At 34.9% G+C, this 19,587-nt stretch overlaps 1 protein-coding gene across 9 annotated transcripts in view; it reads right to left on the reverse strand.

Annotated features, from left to right (window-relative positions):
- The window catches only part of mcf2la (mcf.2 cell line derived transforming sequence-like a), an 80,940-nt gene that overhangs the window by 33,192 nt on the left and 28,161 nt on the right, over positions 1 to 19,587 (reverse strand). For 8 of the 9 annotated variants that reach the window (XM_073843300.1, XM_073843301.1, XM_073843299.1 and 5 more), the window contains exons 2-4: positions 17,927 to 18,010; positions 10,305 to 10,419; positions 6,508 to 6,598 (exon numbers count right to left, since the gene is read on the reverse strand). In XM_073843300.1, coding sequence (XP_073699401.1) covers positions 6,508 to 6,598; positions 10,305 to 10,419; positions 17,927 to 18,010 — 290 coding nt within the window. Of the gene's footprint in view, positions 1 to 6,507; positions 6,599 to 6,894; positions 7,191 to 10,304; positions 10,420 to 17,926; positions 18,011 to 19,587 lie in introns of those variants that run through there. The other variant, XM_073843308.1, reaches the window with a different exon arrangement.

Here is a 19,587-nt window from a genome sequence, read left to right on the forward strand (position 1 = left end):
CACAAAAATGCTGAAAAACCAAAGAATTTGTGGGACCTGAAGGTTTTTCTGAAGAACAGCAGACAGTTTAACTGTTCATGATAAAGGATTCATGAACAACTATCACTAAACAAACCAAAAAAAAAAAACCCCAGCTGTGGATCATTCAGGCATCATTTTTATAAATTTAACCATTTAACATATCCAGGTCAGTACTAAATAAAAAATAACATGAATTTTGTATGATCCCCCTTTTATTTTGGTAAATTAACATTTTGCAGATTCTGCAAGGTGTATATCAAGTGAAAATATCAAGACTAACATCACAACAGACACACCAACTTGTCACACTTTCCAGAAATGGAACAGGGATATTACAGGATATTGAGAGTGAGAACAAGTGTGAGACGAAGAAAGGAATTACTATGTGCATTTATGGGGGTGTAACACAGTGTTCTCCTGGGGAAGCCATATGTGTGTGCGTGAAAGAAGGTGGAGAAACCATGTCTCTAGGGAGCAGCTGCCACGGCACTGATATACCACAGACTAATCAGACACGTGGCGCGTGGAATTCAATTAACACACACACATACACGCACATCTCCAGTCCATACACTCACTGCATTTCCTAATTCAATACATGCAATTCGATTACATTTTGGTTAAATTAGATAGTTAGATAGGCACACAGCAGGGAAATACAATGCTAGCTCATTATTTCCAACAAAAACAGAAACATTCCAATAAATAGCAAGGGATTTGAATCCCAGTGCCCCTGATGCTCATCTCGGTGACCTTTAACCTTTCATTTTTCACCTCAGGATTACCCTCATGGCCTCTGTGAACATCACTGTTACGTACAACTCAGAGTCACAGGTGAAACGCCTCCTCATCAGCACGTCTCACTATTAATAACTGCAGAGGGACTTGAGGAACCCAATGAGGTGTATCCGAGACAAATGAATGAGCACCAGAGTAAAGCAGCTCTTTTAAGAACTATTTACTGAAAGGTTCCAAAAGGAACCAAAAATTGTTTTCTTTTTAATGCGTCATGACTGCCAAAACCTTCTTTCGGAATCTTTATCTTTTTAGAATATCAGATTGGAATCAAACGCATTCTGATTGGGATCCATATATACATTTTAGCCATAACGTCTGAGAAAAGGGCACATCAAAGATTTTACCCATAGGGTAAAAATGGATATGGATGCTTTCTTTCTTTTTGCAGTGGATGTCCCTGTGCAGACGCTCTCCTGTCTTTCAACACACGAGGCTCTTAACAACGTCCCTTGAGAGAGCACAGAAGGGAGATGGCCATCAACGCTTTCAGGTCAAAGAAAGGAAATGTTTAGCGCCAGTAAAAACAGGACCTGCAGCACCATAATAAAGGACATCTAAACACAGCTGGTTGGTCTGCAGGCTGAAGTGCGAGATGAAATGAGAGGGAGGAGCATATTAAACGTGTTTAGTGTCTCGATTTATTCATGAATCATTGTAGAAACAATGTTCATACACCCCTTAGTAAAACTAAATCACATAAAATGAAATAAAGTGTACATAAAATGGGAGTTTTAAGATCGCATGACAAATAATGATCATATTAATATGGGCTTAGCAAAAATTTGTATTTGTATGTGTGGGGATGGGAGGATCACTGGTCATCCATTGCAAATATTACAAGGATAGTGCAATATTTCAATTTAGCTACATTGGGGAAGATGTTTATCTGTGCCCAATTATCATACATTAGCATGCATTAGCACACATTAAAATTTCCTAAAGTGAATTAGATTGGGGCATACGAAGACCAGTTCCGTCAGACTTCTTTGTTCATTGGTGCATGTTGTTGGACACACAAAACTGCACAAATCTAAATGCAAATCAATTAATACTACCATTTCTAATGACAAAAACAATGAGAGCGTGCACAAGGGATTTTGTATCATGTTAAAAGAAACGAAGAAGAAACTGATGAACACACTTGTAATTATGCCATAAATTAAATACATTAAGGACATCATTAACCAATCTAACATTGAGCACAAGCAGACAAAAATCAACATTTCCTTCATTATTTAAAATGTCGGATTTTTGAAGCAACCATAATTGTATTCGTATATGACCTATAAAGACAGCACACAATGGGCTTCATTTAGAATTAGTTATCTATGATGTTATTAGGACTTTGTATTTTTGTTTTGATTTCTGACACGTGTAGGAAAATGTCCCTCGGCCGTTTCACACCAGCTGCACTGCTGATAACCATTACCAATCAGCCATATGTGCTGTGACGGAGAATAGAGAAAGAAAGGAGTAGATTATGTGCTTGTGTGTGTCAATGTGTGTGAGCAGAGAATGAATGGGGGAGGGAGAAAGAAACTACTATATGCATTAAAAAATATTAGAATACAGGTAAAAGCTTTCTTTAAAAATGATTTACATTTAAGTTCTAAAGTTTGGAGTTGGTGAGGTTTTTCAGTGTTTACCAATGCTGCATTTATTTGATCGAAAACATGTTAATTACAATGTTATTACAACTTTAAAGACTTGTTTTCCATTTTAATATATCAAAATGTAATTTTTAATAATCTTGGGATGGCAAAGCTGAATTTTCAGAATCAATATTTAGAAACATATATCGATGTTGAAAACAGTTGCTGCTTAATGTTTTTTGTGGAAACTCTCATCATGTTTTAGTCTGTAAGCAAATAAATGATATGAAGTGCAACTGAACAAAGGTTGACAGTAAAATGAAGAGTAAGAGAGAAGGACATGAGGCAAAAGAAGAACGATAATCCTCTTATTTCATTACTGTCAAACCTGTGTCTTTAAAGCAAATCCATTATGGCTATCGAACAAAGAAAAATTCCCCTCTCGTCTTCAAGTGCAAGATAATCCTTGAGTGTGTGATCATTTTTCTAAACTAAAGTAGGTTTGTGGGGTAGTAGAATATACCTCTTCATCATCAACACAAAACAATTTAAACACCAGAACCATGTATTCTGTTTTACATCTGATGTCTGTTATTTAGAAAGAGTCAAATTTGGTTGTCACAATAACTGACATGTTTTAGAGCACTTTAACATACAGTCACCATGTTACAGTGAGCATCTACAGACTATTCAACGTCATAATTAAATATTAAGTGCATGTTACTCATTACTATCACTTAGTACTTAGAATAATTACACTATTAAATGGGCACTAATGTTAGAGTGGCCTGAAATAAGTGAATAATTCATTTAGTCTCCTAAAGCCACTTTACATTAGACCAGCTCTCATATTTCTAACTGTCACTGTACAGATAAAACCAATTACATGGGACAATAAACAAACAGTCCAACTGCTGCAACCCAAGTTACCAGTTAAAGTGGGCCGTGTTTACCAAACAAAACCAGTTTCATAAGTTTCAAAAATGAAGAAATTAACACTTCAATCCAGTAAGGATGCATTAAACGGATTAAAAATGACAGTAACATTTTACATTTTACAAATGTTTTAAATAGATGTAAATAGAAAAATATGTATCATGGTTTCCACAAAAATATTAAGCAGCAGAACTATTTTCAACATTGATAATAATAAGAAATGTTTCTTGAGCAGCAAAGCAGCATATTAGATTTCTGAAGGATCATGTGACAATAAAAACTAGAGTAATGATGCTGAAAATTCAGCTTTGCATCACAGGAATAACTGACATTTTAAACTATAAAATTTAAAATGTTTTAACTGCAAAATTTCACAACAAGCATTTTTTCCTCATTGAAAACATTTATGCTAGTGAAACTTACAAGTCTCATTAAAGTACGAAATGATAAGTATCAGCGAAAGAGCCAAGAAATATCATCCAATGTTCATCGCTAAGCCCTCAAAGCCTACAATCCTCACAAAACACTACATTTGTGCACATTTGGGTATCAAATGTTTCCCATTGCCATATTAAACCCAATAAAGTTAATTAACGATGACAATAATGACAACAACAACGCTGAAACAACAGCAAAAGTCTGTTCATTTTATCATTTCTGCCTTGTTTGCACTCTTATGCAAAGACAACTTCACAGTTAAGACCAAAATCAGGACTTGATCTCTGATCAAAAATTCTATTAAAAAGTCATTTTTAGCTTAGTTACCACATTTTGCCCTTGTTTGGTTAAGCAGTAAAGCACAAGTTAGCCATCATCTTGATCACTGATTTGTCTCCAGTAGCGTTTTTGAGTACTGACCTAATTAAACAGTGTTAATCTGATTAGCCCAGTGACCTCTCCCCTACTGACCATCATACAGGCTCACAGCGTTAACAAACCCCCTGCGGCCACCGCACTTGTTGATAGTCTAAAGAGTTTATCGTAAGCATAAAAGCACTGATGATCACTTCATGCCACACTCAAAACAAGCTGATGACAAGAATGGATGCAGATTACAGCTGTGAGTGCTGCTATTGTTCATTAAACATAACTCCAATGTCATTTGTGCTTTCAGTGTGCTGGGTTTATGCTCATGCGGATGTGCTGTGGTGCGCTAGACATCTCTGCGGTGGATTAAATATTTAGGGTTTCTATGAAAAGGACTGAGGGCCTTGTTTTAGATGCCCTCTGACTTGGAATAACGCAGAAATTCTGACTAATCCACACACACAGCCAAAGGCACATGACTGTCAGCTCCTATTCTTCTTGCAGCATGCATGGAAAAAACAACACAGAGACACACACGCAAAAGTTTCCTCATTCATTCGGACACACAAAGAGATTTCAGGTTGAAAAATAAACATTCTGACATCATTTACTTCCAAAAACTACACCTGGGTTTCAAAAGGGGTTTTTCACAACAATGCCTTAGAAGAACCTTTTTTGGGTCCTCAAAGAATCGTTCAGTGAACAGTTCTTATAAAGAACCTTTTGTGGGATGGGAAGGTTCCATAATTGTTTAATGTTCTTCATAAAACCATAGATGCCAAGATCCTTTATCTTAAGACTGTATATGGCTTAGTTTCTTCTGTGCAACACAAAGAAAGATACAGTTGAAGTCAAAAGTTTACAAACACCTTGCAGAATCTGCAAAATGTTAATTATTTTACCAAAACAAGAGGGATCATACAAAAAGCATGTTGTTTTTGATTTAATACTGACCTGAATAAGATACTTCACATAAAAGACGTTTACATATAGTCCACAAGAGAAAATAATAGTTGAATTTATAAAAATGACCCCGTTCAAAAGTTTACATACACTTGATTCTTAATACTGTTGTTAACAAAATAATCCACAGCTGCGTTTTTTTTTTTGTTTAGTGATAGTTGTTCATAAGTCCCTTGTTTGTCCTGAACAGTTAAACTATCCGCTCTTCTTCAGAAAAAATGTTTTGGTCCCATAATTTTTTTGTTTTTCAGCGTTTTTGTGTATTTGATCCCTTTTCAACAATGACTGTATGATTTGAGATCCTTCTTTTCACAATGAGGACAACTAAGGGACTATTAACTATTACATAAGATTCAAATGCTCACTGTTGCTTCAGAAGGAAAAAAAAAATGCATTTAGAGCCGGGGGTGAAAACTCGAATTTGAAGATCAGGCTAAATTCCACTTATTTTGTCTTCTGGAAAACATGTAAGTGTCTTCTGTAGCTTCTGAAGGGCAATATCAAATGAAAAAATATGATATTAAGGTAAAACAAGAAAAATGTATACATCTTCATTCTGTTTAAAAGTTTTCACTCCTAGGCTCTTAATGCATAATTTTTCCTTCTGGAGCATCAGTGAACATTTGAATCTTCTGTAATAGTTGCATATGAGTCCCTCAGTTGTCCTCAGTCTGACCAAATTGATCTCAGAATCATACAGTCATTTTTGGAAAGAGTTGAAATACACAAAAATGCTAAAAAAAACACAGAATTTGTGGGACCTGAAGGATTTTTCTGAAGAACAGTGGACAGTTTAACTGTTCAGGACAAACAACGGACTGATGAACAACTATCACTAAAAAAACAAACAAACAAAAACACAGCTGTGGATCATTCAGGTAACAACACAGTATTAAGAATCAAGTGTATGTAAACTTTTGAACAGGGTCATTTTTATAAATTCAACTATTATTTTCTCTTGTGGACTATATGTAAACATCTTTTATGTGAAATATCTTATTCAGGTCAGTACTAAATAAAAAATAACATGCATTTTGAATGATCCTACTTATTTTGCTAAAATAATTAACATTTTGCAGATTCTGCAAGGTGTATGTAAACTTTTAACTTCAACTGTATTTTGTAGAAATTTTTTCCCATAAACTGTCAAATGGGAGCCAAACGACATTGAACCCCATTGACTTTCATTGCACAGAAGACCAAACCAAGTAATTTTAAGTTTTCGTGTTCTGCATAATAAACACTTAACACAGGTTTGAAATTAAATCAAAGGGGAGTAAATAACACCAATTTCAAATTTTTGGGGTAATCTCATTAAATATAAATTATGTTGCTCTCTGTAACAATATAAACATATTTTTATTCTCACACACACACTCTGAGGACTCACCGCGATCCGCAGCAGCGTCCCCTTCACTGATGCCCATCTGTCTTGCCGCCGGTCAATGACCAGGATGAAGCCGACCCCCGTCGAGCTGAGACTGAAAATCAGAGAGACACCATTACCATGGCAGCAAGCGCGCACACACACACCTTCAAAAATCATAAACATTGAGATACTGAAGATGTCACATACCCTAAAGCCATCACTAAACAGCTCTCTACTAACTAACCAACCAACACACTGCAGTCATCCCCACACATCAGACTGATAAATTAACCAGCGTTTGGTGCATAGCAAACCATTTCTTATCCACATGTACACATATGTGTTTGCCCCCAGACATGCAAGATGAATGCATAATGCCTCCAAATGCAAATGAAAACATAGACGTACGTTGAAATGCACTAGCCCAGAATGCAATCGTGGCAACGTAGCGCAGAGATGCTGAGCTGGTTGCTACGTCCATCACCATGGAGAACGGCAGCCCTCCGCAGAAGCAGTATCAAGCTGTTTTATGGTGACCGAGGCAGCAGAAAAATCCAATTACACACTTAAAAAACCCAAACGACATGAATGTGCAAAATCCACCCCTAATGCTGATATTCCAAATGCCCTTCTGCAGATTTCTGCATACACAGATGGTTTGCCCTCCGTTTCTTTCTTCCCTTCAGTGCACCTTTGCTTTCAGCCCCTCTGTTTATGGTTCCATTTGAATGAGTGCCACCGTAGGCACAGACCGGGAGAGCAGCAACATTTTGCCTCCCCCTCTACAGCGACCAATCGTGCAGCATCAGGTGCTCCCTCTTCACCAATCAGAGCTCAGGAGAGCCTTGACGGACAACCGGGCTCAGAGTCTAGCTTGAATTGCTAATATGGAATGTGGGCGGGAGATAGGTGCTGATTGATAATGAAAGCTCCTCCCACTAGAAACTGGCACTGCAGATACTTGTGTATCAAATCTGCCGCCATTACAGTGACACACAGATTGTGTGTCTCTTTTTCTGGCTCCCGCCTTCTTCACCAAATTTCACACTCTCATCCCTTTTCTCTCCTCTCAATCCCACCTCCCTGTCCCCCCCTCTCAGCCTCCGGCTGTGTTTCTCAGGAACGTTTGTTCTCCGCTCCTTTCACAGTGGAGAGTAGGAGAAGGAGAGAAGGGAGAGATACAGGGGTCTTATCAGCTGACAAAGCCCTGGTGCAGATCTGCACTGAGTCTGACACATTGACTAATGACCTTGAGTGTCCATCAGTAATAAAAATCAAAAATTTGATTACAATCGTCATTGTAATTATAACCATCCATTCGAGGGCTGCTGGGGGTTTCTAAAGGCATCAGCTGGTTAACCGCACGTGATTTATGGTCATACTGATGCTAAGTCTATTAATGTTTTTAATTATTGTTCTGTGTTGTTAGTGCATTGTGTTAAGAGTGCAAAGTAATATTTTTTATATTTTTTATATAGATAGCTGAATGCTTTGAATGAACAATGGAATGAAGAAGTACTTAATACAGCATTTGCATTTTCACCGCTAATACAAAAAACAAAACAAAACAAAACATAACCTTTAGATATTTGGGTTTGACTGTATATTGCAAATATTTAATAATAAAACATTTAATATTGTAGGTATTCTATTAGAAACCACAGAACAAATTATCTTGCTTACAAATGAATATCTGAATAAATTTTACAAACACATACAAAGGTCATATTTCACTCTATAATAATAATAATAATGTCAATAAAAATAATAAAATAATAATGTTGATAATAATTATAATATTAACAACAATAATAATGACAATGAAAATAATAATAATAATAATAATAATGAATATGATAATAATAATAACAATAACTACAAATATGATAATTAAAAATATGATAATAATAACAACAATAAAAATAATAGCAATGTCAATAATAATTATAATAATGACAACAAAAATAATAATCATAATAATAACAACGAAGAAAAAATTATAAAAAATTACAATGTCAATAATAGTAATAATGACAATGAAAATAATAATAAATGAAAATTACAATAATAAAAATTATAATAATAAAAATAATAAAAATAATAATGTTGATAATTATAATATTAACAACAATAATAATGACAATGAAAATATTAATAATGAATATGATAATAATAATAATAACAACAATAATGATGTCAATAATAATTATGAAAATGACAATGAGAAGAACAACAACGTCAATAATAATAATAATAATAATAATCACGTCAATAATAATTATACTAATAATGACAATGATAACAATAATAATATTAATGACAACAATAATAATATTAATAACAACAACAACAACAACAATAATAATAATAATAATAATAATAATAATAATAATAAATATCAATATAAATAATAGTGACAATAATTATTATAATGAAAATGTCAATGTCAATAATAGCAACAACAACAATAATGTCAATAATAATTATAACAATAATATTATTTATAATAAAATTATTATTATTATTATTATTCACATTTTCATAATGTGTCCAGACAGTATCATTTGTTAGAAAAATTAAAACGGCATTAATTCTAGGTAGTTAAAATACTTCTATACTACTTATAATTTTACTTATTTTTTATTTCTATTTTATTTATTTATTTTGTCCTTTGCATTACGGTACAAGAATTATAATTAATGTCACAATGCAAAAATCTTTATGGTTTTAAAGCAAACTACTATAGTAATAATTTTCGTATTTCTTTTTCTTTGTGTTAAAATATGACTAGGACACATTCTTGGGGGGTTTCATGACATTCACCCCTTTAATCCATGAGCTGCTGTATTTTGCTCCTGAACTCCATTCATTTACCAAATCTGAACTAAATTAAAACCCCATCAGCCATTTTCAGCATGAAGAAATCCATCTAATTACTCAATCACCCCCTCTCTCTCTGTATCTCATGGGAATAATGAGGAAACAAGAGGTGTAGAGAGAGAGAGAGTGATAGAAAGCAAAGGATCAGAATCACTCTTTCATTAGAATATTAACAAGGGCTGTTAAATTAAAGAGGATCAGCAAATACACCAATGAACTTTCACAAGGATTAACATAAAAAAAAAACATATACATGCAAAGTAATTCAAAATCTCTAGGTTACCCATTGATACGAAGGCATCTTCAGGTCAATAATAATGTACTTCCCTGAGAAAATCATGTATTCAAATTACTCGCAAACTAAGAATGCATATGTAAAACAAGGGGCATTAGGATCACCTTGTTAATCATGTACATAATTACACATTCTAATTTAATATGTATGATGAATATTAATGAGGCAGCAGTCACACACACACAAGCAGGCAGTCATGACTCAAATTCATTGAATTGCAAACAGCATGAATGTGTTGCAGTGGGGAAAAAAAGCATTAGAGTGCCCTCTACTGTCCAAGAACTAAAACAAGCCACCAAAAATATTTCTCATTTATAAAGAATAGAGATGATATCATCATAAATTAAATACATACAATGTAAACTTTCAGGACATTTCCAATCATTCATCTATACTGGATTTTAAATAATTACAGAGATTGGAGCACATTCATATATCAATGCAGTTTTTGGAATTAAGAGATTGAAGTATACATGTTTTCAATAACAGCATCAATTGACAGACTCATGTTATCACACTGGTTTGCATGCACATCTACTCTGAAAGCAGCCAATAAATAAGAACTTTTCTAGGTTTGGGAGGAAATTTTTTTTTCAAATGCCGTGATGGCAATGACCGATCTTTCCACCTCCTGTTTTCTCACCTGGGAACGCTGGTCAGGTATGTCAGCACGTTGTGAAACTCCTGTTCCTCCAACTCACCAAACGCCGGGTACTCTGGGAAAATAATGATGGGGCTGCCATTCTGTCCTCGGCCACCTGGAAATGCAGATTTGGAAGAAGGCAGCTGTTAGCAATTCTGTTTAAGATGCAGCATGAAAACTAATCATCTTTTTATTCCATTATGCCTTGCGACGCACATGCAAATGCTATTATAATATATGAAACCTAGAAATTCTGAGGGAAATTTGATTTAGAAGCACCTGAACTAATCTGAACTAGTTTACAGTCAGATTGATCTAGCAGCACTTCTGTGTTTAAAAAAGATTCTACCCACAAGGGGGCACTTATACAATTTCCTATGTAAAGACAGACACTGTGTACATTCACAGAAGACTAATCTTAGCTTTTACAAACTGTGTAGATGCATCAAGGACATGAGACAATGTCAAGGGCACAATGCAACGGCATGAGGACAAAACCTTCAATTCTCTAATTTTCCTGTCATTGAGCTTTGCCTAGCAAATATAGATAAGTCCATTCGAAAACACTGGGAGATAAACATCATATACATCATTACTGGGGCTATAGATAGTCTGTGTGTGTGTGTGTGTGTGTGTGTGTGTGTGTGTGTGTGTGTGTGTGTGTGTGAAGGAGAAAGACAAAAAGGGAAAGAGGAAGAAGGACATGTTTGGTGCAGTGTGTGCTGTGACAGAGGTCATGTGACTGTGTGTGTGTGTTTGGATGCTACAACACTCTGTGATTAATAGAGCAGGATGGATCTACTGCAGAGCTCACACATATTAACACCTCTATGACTGTCACACAGACACACAGGTGCACACACACACTTAAGGTGAAAAGGACACTGCTGTCGCATTTGTAACCATCAGTAGAGCAAAACCAAAGCGCTCCGGTCCATCTGGGCCAGGTGAGAGAGAGAGAAAGAGGGTCATTCCACAGCATCATACTATAACATACAATCCAAAAGACAAAGAGTCATCCATCATCTTTAACAAACAGAAGCACCATACACACAAACACACACACACACACACACACACACACACACACACACGTTGGGTTTACATGTTTTATGGGGACATTCCATAGGCATAATGGTTTTTATACTGTACAAACCGTAATTTCTATAGTCCTACACCTACCCTAAACCTAAAGCTAGTCCTCACAGGAGATTGTGCACACTTTTAATTCCTCAAAAAAAAAAAAATCATTGTGCATGATTTATAAGCCTGTTTCCTCATGGGGACCTAAGAAATGTCCCCACAAGGTCAAAATCTACTGGTATTCCTATCCTTGTGGGGACATTTGGTCCCCATAACGTGATGAATACCAGATCCAGATACACACACACACACACACACACACACACACACACACACACACACACACACACACACACACACTTTCTCTCTCTCTCTCTCTCACACTCACATACACAGAGAAAGTCTGAGAACAATATAAGCAATAGAAGAATGTAATGGAAGAAGAGTAGAATATAGTAGAATGGAGTATATTAGAGTAGAATAGGGTAAAATGGGGTGTAAGAGTAAACCAGAGTATAAAGAGTAGAATGGAGTATAAAAGTGTAGAACAGAGTAAAAAATGGTAAAGTAGAACTTGTTACAATGGAATATTTGAACTGAATAGAGTAGAATGGAGTATAAAAGAACAACAAAGAAAATTAGAGTAGAATGGAGTATAAAAGAACAACAAAGAAAATTAGAGTAGAATGGAGTATAAAGGGTAGAATAAAATATAGTAAAATTGAGTATATTAGAGTAGAATTGAGCGTAAAAGTAGAACGGAGCAGAACTGGTTTCTATAAGGGTAGAACAGGGTAGGATTTAGTAGAATTGAGTTTTTAGAATTAAATAGAGAAGAATGGAGTATAAAAGAACAACAAAGAAAATTAGAGTAGAATGGAGTATAAAGGGTAGAATAAAATATAGTAAAATTGAGTATATTAGAGTAGAATTGAGCGTAAAAGTAGAACGGAGCAGAACTGGTTTCTATAAGGGTAGAACAGGGTAGGATTTAGTAGAATTGAGTTTTTAGAATTAAATAGAGAAGAATGGAGTATAAAAGAGAAGAACATAAAAGAATAGAATAGAGTAGAATGGAGTATAAAAGTGTAGAACAGACTATACAACGGTAGAGTAAAACTTGTTACAATGGAGTATATTCAAGCTGAATACAGTAGAATAGAGTATGAAAAAAAAACAGAAAATTTGAGTAGAAAGTAGTAAAAAGGGTAGAAAAATTTAGTAAAATGGAGTATATTAGAGTAGAATTGAGTATAAAAGTAGATTGGAGCAGAACTGAGTTACAGAAGGGTAGAATAGAGTAGAATTTAGCTGAACTGAGTATATTAGAATTAAATAGAGAAGAATGGAGTGTAAAAGTGTAAAACAGAGTATAAAATGTTAGAGTAGAACTTGGTACAATGGAGTATATTCCAGCTGAATAGAGTAGAATGGAGTATGAAAGCAGAACAGAGAAAATTTGAGTAGAATTGAGTATAAGGGTAGAGTACAGTAGAAATTTGTAGAATTAAGTATATTAGAATGGAATAGAGAAAAATGGAGTTCAAAAGAAAAGAAAAAAAGAATGGAGAAGAATTGACTACAAAAGTGTAAAACAGTATAAAATGGTAGAATAGAGTAGAGTTGAGTATATTCAAGTTGAAAAGAGTAGAATGGAGTATAAAATATGCACAGAGACAGAAAATTGAGTATATTAGAGTAGAATTAAGAGCAGAGCAGAGCAGAAGTAAGTTAAAGAAGGGTAGAACAGCAGAATTTAGTAGAATTGAGTATATTAGAATTAAATAGAGAAGAATGGAGTAGAAAAAGAGTAGAAAAAAGAATAGAGTAGAATGGAGTACAAAAGTGTAAACCTGTATAAAATAGCAGAATAGAGTAGAATTGAGTATATTTGAGTTGAATAGTGTAGAATGGAGTATAAAAGAAGAACAGAGAACATTAGAGTAGAATGAGTATAAAGGGTAGAACAGAATGTAGTAAAATTTTGTATATGGGATTAGAATTGAGCATAAAAGTAGAACAGAGCAGAACTGAGTTTTAATATAGAGGGTAATATAGAGCAGAATTGAGTATATTCAAATTTAATAGAGAAGAATAGAGTACAAAAGTGAAAAACAGTAAAAAATATTAGAAGAGAGTAAAACCTGGTAGAACTGAGTATATTCGAGCTAAATTGAATAGAATGGAGTATAAAGTGTTGAATAGAATATAGTGAAATTGACTTTATTAGAGTAGAACTGAGCGTAAACAGAACAGCAGAATCAGAATTTATTTACAGAACGGTATAATAGAGTAGAATTTAGTATATTAGAACTGAATAGAGAAGAATGGACTATAGAAAAAGGAGAAAAAAGCATGGAGTTCAATGGAGTACAAAAATGTGTAACAGTATAAAATGGCAGAATAGAGTAAAGAATAGAGTGTAGAACTGACTATATTCGTTGAATAGAGTAAAATGGAGTAACAAAGAAGAACAGAGTATAATAGAGTTTAAAGAGCAGAATACAGTGTAGTAAAATTGAGCAAATTTGTGTAGAATTGAGCATAAAAGGAGAACAAAGCCGAACTGAGTTACAGAAGGATAGAACTGAGCAGAATGTAGTAGAATTATGAATATTAGAATTAAATAGAGAAGAATAGATTATAAAGGAGAAGAAAAGTAGCAGAGAGTAGAATGGAGTGTAAAATGTAGAACTTACTAAAACATAAAATATAAGAGTAGGATATAGCAAAATAAAGCTGAATAGAATAGAAAGGTGTACACACAGAACAACAGAATAAAGTAATATTTAGGATAATGGAGTACATTAGAGCTGAATATGGTAATGGTGTATATAGTACAACATTATAAGAGAAAAAAGTAGTAGAAGAGTAGAATGAAGTAGAACAACGTTAAACACAGCAAAATTGAGTAGAATGCTATAAACTAGATGGGAAATAGAGTAAAATGTAGTAGAATAAAGTACCATCAGAACACTAATATAGACTCAAAAAATAATAAACATGGACAACATAAACAGAAATAAGTTTCACAAAGATCTTTTATCACAATCTCACATACTGAGTGACTTTAGTTTCCTGTGTTTCCATCAGATACACACACACCCTATATGATAATGATAATATCAGACACAGGCCTCTGCAGTCATCTGGGAGGAAAAAAAAGCAGGACCAGAAAAGATGAAAAGAGTAAAAAGGAAATGAAAACCGGAAATAAACAAATGGAGAGTCTAGCAGTGAAGGTCTGTCATTAAATCTAGGTGGAGGACCAGAAGAACGTATTCACTATAGCAACATAAACACACAGAAATAAATCAGTGCATATGCTACATGAACACACAGAATATAAGAACTCGCTCCATAGTGCATGTAGATGAAGTTAACAAAAATATGGGAAGTATTTAAACAGTATTTAAAGCTTTCCACATTGCAATAAGTGCAATATATTGTTGGCTAATGTTATAATCAATGATTGTTTAAAAAAAAAATGCACACAATAGAAGGAAACAATTTGTCCACTAAAAATTCAGACAACAGTATAAAACGGATGTTACCCCTTATAGTGCACTACAAAATTGGGGAATAGGAAGCAGTTTCTGAAGTCACAAGGTCATTAGTTAACAGAAACCAGAAGTGCAATGAACACTAATTCTGGCAACCATAGTAACCACAGTCTTTATATACACTACTGTCATTAATAACACATTAAAAATGAAAGAGCCTTAAACACTGAACTACAAGTGCACCATTATGCACTAGCTAGAGCTCACTGAACCACTCTTTGCTCCCTCTCTCTGACATGGTTTAATTTAAAAGGTTGCAAAAGAAAATATAAATAAAGTTTGTCTATTAGAATGTCTTTTTATTGAAATATCCTTGTTTCTTCAGTGATGCAACTTGGTTGTTCACTCTTCTAGCAGTATTGTTGTAAATGTTTCATGGCATGTATAATGCATGAGTTCAGAGTTAGGTTTGTAAATATTCAGAGCCTCTCTCATAGATTTGAGGCAATGAAGGCATGAGTTTTTTTTTTTTTACTACAGAAAACCTGAATCCCAATTTAATCCTTTTATTCACTATAAAACTCTTCTATAGGCCTTACACACAGCCCAACTGTCAATCAAATTTTCTCGCAAAGCACGTCAGCTCTGAACTTTGTTGTCAAGCGCATCGCCATGGCAACACTGAATAATTAAGTGGCTTCCTCCAGTCAGGCGTTATCCTGGGCAACCTGAGCCGAGCCCTATCTGGGTTATTTACGGAGACTGGAGAGAGTTTTTGGAGTGTTATTAAGTGACTGTGTGTATGTGTGGAATCTGTGCACGTTCTGAATGAATCTGCTGTTGACACAGTGAAAGCAGACATTTATAAATAATCTCAGTTGCGTATTCATTTCTGACTCACAAGGCACATGTGAGAAAGGACAAATCATACTCATGATACTGCCAAAACACTACAAATATAGCTCATTAGATCAGTGTTTAAGTGAGTTATTCACTTCCTGTAGCAGACACATTTGCACTATAAACACCTGAGTGAGAATGAGAAAGTCAACACTGAGTTTTTACATGCACAATTTTACACAATTACACTTACAATTACAAACTTGGACGTTTCTGTAGAGACTACAGGAAGTTAATACATTTTAATGTGGGACATGTATACTGTTTTTTGATTATCTTTAATCTGCAAGGATGCATAAAATTGACAAAAAAGTCACAGTATAAACATTTATATCTCTTTTTTTTCCCAAAGAATCCCGAAAAAAAAAAGGTAATGCACCTTCCACAAAAATATTATATAAAATAACTGTTTTCAACATTGATAATAATAAATGTTTCTTGACCAGCAAATTACCATATTAGAGTGATTTCCAAAGCATCATGTGACAGTGAAGACTTAAGTAATGATGCTGAAAATTCTGCTTTGTATTACAGGAATAAATTACATTTTAAAATATTTTAAAATAAAAAAACAGGTATTTTGAATTGTAATAATATTTCACAATTTTACCGTGTTTTTTTTTTTTTTTAATAAATGCAGCTTTGGTAAACTTGGCAAATGCAGCCTTCTTTCCAAAACATGGAGAAAAAAAAAAACTTAAAGACCCCCAAACTTTTGAACACCAAAGTCATGTATATTTTGCTCTAAATTTAAACTTTTCTGGCATTCTAACGGTTTACTCGATTAAGTCACAAACGTCAGTTAAAGGATTAGTTCACTCCCAGAACAAAATTTTACAGATAATTTACTCACTCCTTTGTCATCCAAGATATTCTGTCCTCTTTAGTTGGAAAGAAATTAAGGTTTTGAGGAAAACCTTTCAGGATTTCTCTCCATATAATGGACTTCTATGGTGCTCCCGAGTTTGAACTTCCAAAATGCAGTTTAAATGCAGCTCTAAAAGCTCTAAACGACCCCAGCCAAGGCAGAAGGGTCTTATCTAGCGAAACGGTTGGTTATCTTCTATTACAATTTATATAATTTTTAACCACAAAATGCTCATCTTGGTCTAGCTCTACGTGAACACTGTGTATTCCTGTTTAGCGAACAGTTAAGGTATGTCAAAAAACTCCCATCTCATTTTCTCCTCCACTTTCAAAATCACCCTACATTGCTGTTCTACCTTTTTTTTGTAAAGTGCGTTTAACCTTTGGAGGAGAAAATGAGATGGGAGTTTTTCGACACACCCTAACTGTCATAAACAGGAGTACACACAGTTCATTCAGAGCTAGACTAAGACGATCAGAATGTTTAGAGCCCTTTGAAGCTGCATTTAAACTGCATTTTGGAAGTTCAAACTCGGGGGCACCATAGAAGTCCACTATATGGAGAGAAATCCTGAAATGTTTTCCTCAAAAAACTATTTCTTTATGACTGAAGAAAGAAAGACATAAACATCTTGGATGACAAGGGGGTGAGTACATTACATGTACATTTTTGTTCTGGAATTGAACTACTCCTTTAATAGTTTAAAGGTTGTATCAGCGATTTCTAGCCTGAAACATAAAGTGTAAAATTCAGCTTATCTTTCATCACGATCCGCTCGCTGCCTGCCCCATAAATTGTCTGTGAAAAAACCGCGTCTCTCTGGTCAGCCTAGGGTCCGAGATATGCCAAAAAAACAATCGGCACTACCAACCTTTCCACAGCAAAAACAAACATTGTTCCAACCAATCAGCGTCAGGGGTTTGGTGTTGTGGACTTTCGCTCCGCCTCCCTCACATCCCTGCACCAGTAGGAAAGTCCACAACACGAACCCCCTGACGCTGATTGGTTGGAACACGGTTTGTTTATCTGTGGTTATTGTTGATAGCGCCGATTGTTTTTTTGGCATATCTCGGACCCTAGGCTGACCAGAGAGACGCGGTTTTTTCACAGACAATTTATGGGGCAGGCAGCGAGCGGATCGTGAATAAAGGTCAGCTGAATTTGACACTTTATGTTTTAGGCTAGAAATCGCTGATACAACCTTTAATGTTGACACCAGATTTTTCTAGTGGCAAAGCATTCTGGGATTAATTGTGGAGGAGACTAACCTGACAGGAAGGCAAACTGTTTCCTGAGGTCTGGGCTGATGTCTGCGGCACACAGAGGACTGCTCTCCTGCTGCATAATCTCATCTGTGTGAAAAACAGAGATTTAGTTAGTAAAAATGTCACCATAAATAAGAAAAAAGTTGTTTCCCATGGTTATACCATAGAATTTCATAGGCACACAATGACATACATGGAAAAGATTGGATGGAAGAGCAGCTGAATGCACTGAAAAATGGAAGAGATGTTGGATGAATGGAAGGTTGGATGGAGACGAGAAGGTGAAAACAGAGAAAAGAGGTAGAGAGTGTGTTTTCTCAGTGCATCAGGAGATGATGGATTATTGTAAGCAGCTTTTGAGAGTCTTCAGCCGCTGCGGTGTGTGTATGAGTCACTGCTGTGGTGCGGCATGGCACATTTCTCTCACGCTCAGACTATATGACTTCAAGAGTTTAAACTGAATATGTTCTCATGGTGTAGGTCAGAATCTGAATACGTTGGTCTGAATACACGTGAAATCAGCCCCCTGTGAACAGATGAATCGAAGACAAACCAAGACAACATGATCCACCCTGACAAACCAATGGTGCAGTGTCTATCAGCAAGGATAAAGTCACTGGACAACAGCCAGAAACACACCCATACACACTTTTATCCATCTTTCCTGCTGGTCCTGAGATGCTTGGGACCTTAAGGAATTTGAAGTAAAGCTCTAGAACTCAGCAAGAGCTGAGTATTTAAGTAGGTCACAGATAAACACTCAACACACAGTACTGTAAGTGGGCTTACTGATTTCATCATTAATTCTCTTTTCATTAGTTTTGCTGCAAAGGCTTTATTAGAAACTAATTGAACTTTTGGTTTGTACTGTACAAATGTTGGAAAGTGCACTCAAGGCAAATACTGATAAAATCCCTGTGTCTAGGCACCAACAACAGATGACATTCATCTGTGCAAAAAGACCATCTGGATCATCAACATGCAGGTTAGGATGGCTTTGGCTGCTTTAGCCATGCCTGTGGCTTTTGACAAATCAAAACAAATTAACCACAGTAAACAAAAACAAAACAAATGAAACAAACAAAACAGGAAACAAAACTAAAATAATAAAAATAACCAAATAAAAGAGAAAGAAAATAAAAAAAATAACAAAACAAGCACCAAACCAAAAACCAAGAAAACCAAAAACAGAAACAAAACAAACGAAACCAATGAAACAAACTAATAACAAACAAAACAAAATTAAAAGAACTAAATGAAGCAGAAACAAAAAATGAAGCAAAAAAAAAAAAACACAAATGAACCAAACAAAACAAAACCAAGCAAAACAAATGAACCAAACCAAACAGAAACAAAACAAATGAAACAAAAGCAAATGAAACTTAAACCAAACAAAGGAAAGAAACATAAAACAAAAACAAACATTGAACAAAACCAGACCAAAGACCAAATAAAACAAAAAAGAAAAAGAAAAAGGAACATAATGCAAACTAAAAAAACAAAACAAAAAACAAAGGAAGAACAAAAACCAAACCAAACAAAAGCAACCTAAAGACAAAAAACAACTGAAACATGAAACAAAACAAATGCTGAACAAAACCCAACTAAATAAAAAACAAAACAAGTACAAACCAACAAAAGTGCATCCCTACTTGAATGTATTA

Source organism: Garra rufa, chromosome 6, assembly GCF_049309525.1.
Source record: "Garra rufa chromosome 6, GarRuf1.0, whole genome shotgun sequence".
Taxonomy (NCBI): domain Eukaryota; kingdom Metazoa; phylum Chordata; class Actinopteri; order Cypriniformes; family Cyprinidae; genus Garra; species Garra rufa.